Raw genomic sequence first — 2,421 nt, forward strand, 5'->3', positions numbered from 1 at the left:
ACACACACTCTCACACTCTCTCACACACACACACACACATGTCAGTATGCATTTTAATTCTCTGTGAACAATGTTCATATGGTGTGACATTGACCTCTGAAAACATTGTGTGTGTTTTGATGTGTTTCTGTCTCAGGTATCTCTGCTGTGACACACAGAATGAAATGAGGGAGTGGTTTGCTACGTTCATGAGCATACAGGTCAGTCTGAGAGGATCACATCAGCGTCCATTAATGCATTAACGCCTGCTGAAGCACATTTGTTACACAAAGACCTCTGAATGATCAACATGATCAAAACTTTGCTGAAAAATCGCATAACTTTGATATTGTTAGTAATATCTCCAGATGAACACTTACTGGACTGAAGCAGCTCAGCCAGAGCGACGACTGATATTTAGATAATTTTATGTCAGTATCTGCTTCAGTGTTATAAAGATCTCACTGATTTACAGAAAAGCCTGACGGATCAGATATGCTGCATTTGTTGCATGTAGGGCTGGGCGATATGGCCAAAAAAATGATCATGATAATTTTTTTCATATCAGTCTATATCGATAATTATCACGATAAATGTCACATTTTTTTTTTTTTTTAAGGTTTAAAGGCAGATTTTTCTCCAGATTTAAAGTTGTAGAAACCAGATAGTTACTTGTGGTTTTAAACTACTCTTTATGGTTAGAACATGACAAGCACTTCATGTTTTTGAATTCTTTACACTTTTCCTTAACAAAATAAATATCTTAATAGAAAATTAGATTTCTTAGTTTCTGCATGTTCTAATAAGTAACATTGTTTCAAATTAAGAAACAGGTTTGTGTTGCCTGTGTTGTATGAAAACCAGTATTCTAAATAGCCTACAGTTAGTATAAATGCACAAACGCTATAGCTTAATCGCTTTAATACATTTAATACATGTCTACATTAATAATATAATAAAATTCGATACGAATTCCAATGTTTCTGACACAATACCATGGTGCTTTTAGTGTTATTACTGTAAATTATGGTCGATTTGTAGATTGAAAAGCCTTCACACAGTGTTTCTCCTGTTTGTCAGCACTGTTTCATCTGCCTTTAAACTCGTTTAAATCAGCAATTCATTTGTGTTGTTCGCTGAATTCAAGTGCTTTTTAGTGTTTGTGTAAACGCATCTGCTCTGGTGAGCTCGCGCTGCGCTGCTGTTCTTCTTCTTTCATTTATTGGCGGATCGCACCAGTTCTTGCGTTGCGCTGCTGTTTGAGTCGAGTGGATAAACGGTCCGTGTGTCACGGTTCAAATAAGTCGCGCTGTTTCGTTCCGCTTTTGGCGCATAATCATTATATCGAACATTTATCGAACTCTTCATATCGTTTTATCGGGAAGAATTATATCGTGATAATTATCGTTACCAATTTATCGCCCAGCCCTAGTTGCATGTATTTATATCTCTCTCTCTCTCTCTCTCTCTCTCTCTCTCTCTCTCTCGCTCTCGCTCTCTGTCTCTCTCGCTCTCTCACTCTCTCTCTCTCTCTCTCGCTCTCTCTGTCTCTCTCTCTCTCGTGCTCTCTCGCTCTCTCTCAATTCAATTCAATTCAATTCATATTGCTTTATTGGCATGACATACTTAGGTACATATTGCCAAAGCATTGTACATAGCAGAATAAAAATATACATAGAATTATTAAAAGGAAAAAAACATATTTTGGTTTTAAAATAAATATTACAGTTAAGTATTACAAATATTACAAATAAATTAAATATTTATATTTATAAAATATTTAAAGATTTACTTTCTAATTTTTTTTTTTACATTTGATTGATTTAATTAATACTTTTTTTTTTATTATTATTTTTAATTGAGGGGCTGATGATCTCTGAGCCCACGACAGAGACTTTTCAATCCTATAATTCTATTGAAGTCAGTTTTTTGAGTGACTCTGGCAGGTTTTGATTGAATGAATGCTTTGTTTTCTGCAGCTCTTCAGAAATGTTTGACGGAGTGAACGGTGTTCAGGTGAGACGTCCAGCTTCTGCGCTTCAGACCAACACAACAACAACAAAATCATCACAAATATATCATCAATGTTTGATAAATCACTGTGTTTGTTGTTTAAAGTCATGTAAATATTGAAATGCAGTGGTACCCTGTCTATATATATATATATATATATGTATGTATATGTATGTGGGTCAAAGACGAAAAAGGGTTTAAGCATAAAAACAATAAGTGTAATAAGCAAAAAATAATTACAGAAAAAAAAATAAATAAAATAAAAATTACAAAAACAAATTTACAGAAGAGACTAGAGCCCGACCGATATGGGTTTTTCTGGGCCGATACCGATATTAGGGAGTAAAAAAAGGCAGATACCGATATATCGGCCGATATTCTTTGTGTATATTATAGTACAGTACCAGTCAAAAGTTTGGACACTTTCCC

General features: G+C 34.6%; 1 protein-coding gene across 1 annotated transcript in view; it reads left to right on the forward strand.

The window, feature by feature from the left end:
* The window catches only part of LOC107685017 (arf-GAP with Rho-GAP domain, ANK repeat and PH domain-containing protein 1-like), a 31,517-nt gene extending 31,275 nt beyond the window's left edge, over positions 1 to 242 (forward strand). The window contains exon 26 of the mRNA XM_016481437.1: positions 137 to 242. Coding sequence (XP_016336923.1) covers positions 137 to 242 — 106 coding nt within the window. The remainder of the gene's footprint in view (positions 1 to 136) is intronic.
* The last annotated feature ends 2,179 nt before the right edge of the window (positions 243 to 2,421 follow it).

This window comes from Sinocyclocheilus anshuiensis, unplaced genomic scaffold (genome assembly GCF_001515605.1).
Source record: "Sinocyclocheilus anshuiensis isolate Anshui unplaced genomic scaffold, SAMN03320099.WGS_v1.1 scaffold341, whole genome shotgun sequence".
NCBI lineage: Eukaryota > Metazoa > Chordata > Actinopteri > Cypriniformes > Cyprinidae > Sinocyclocheilus > Sinocyclocheilus anshuiensis.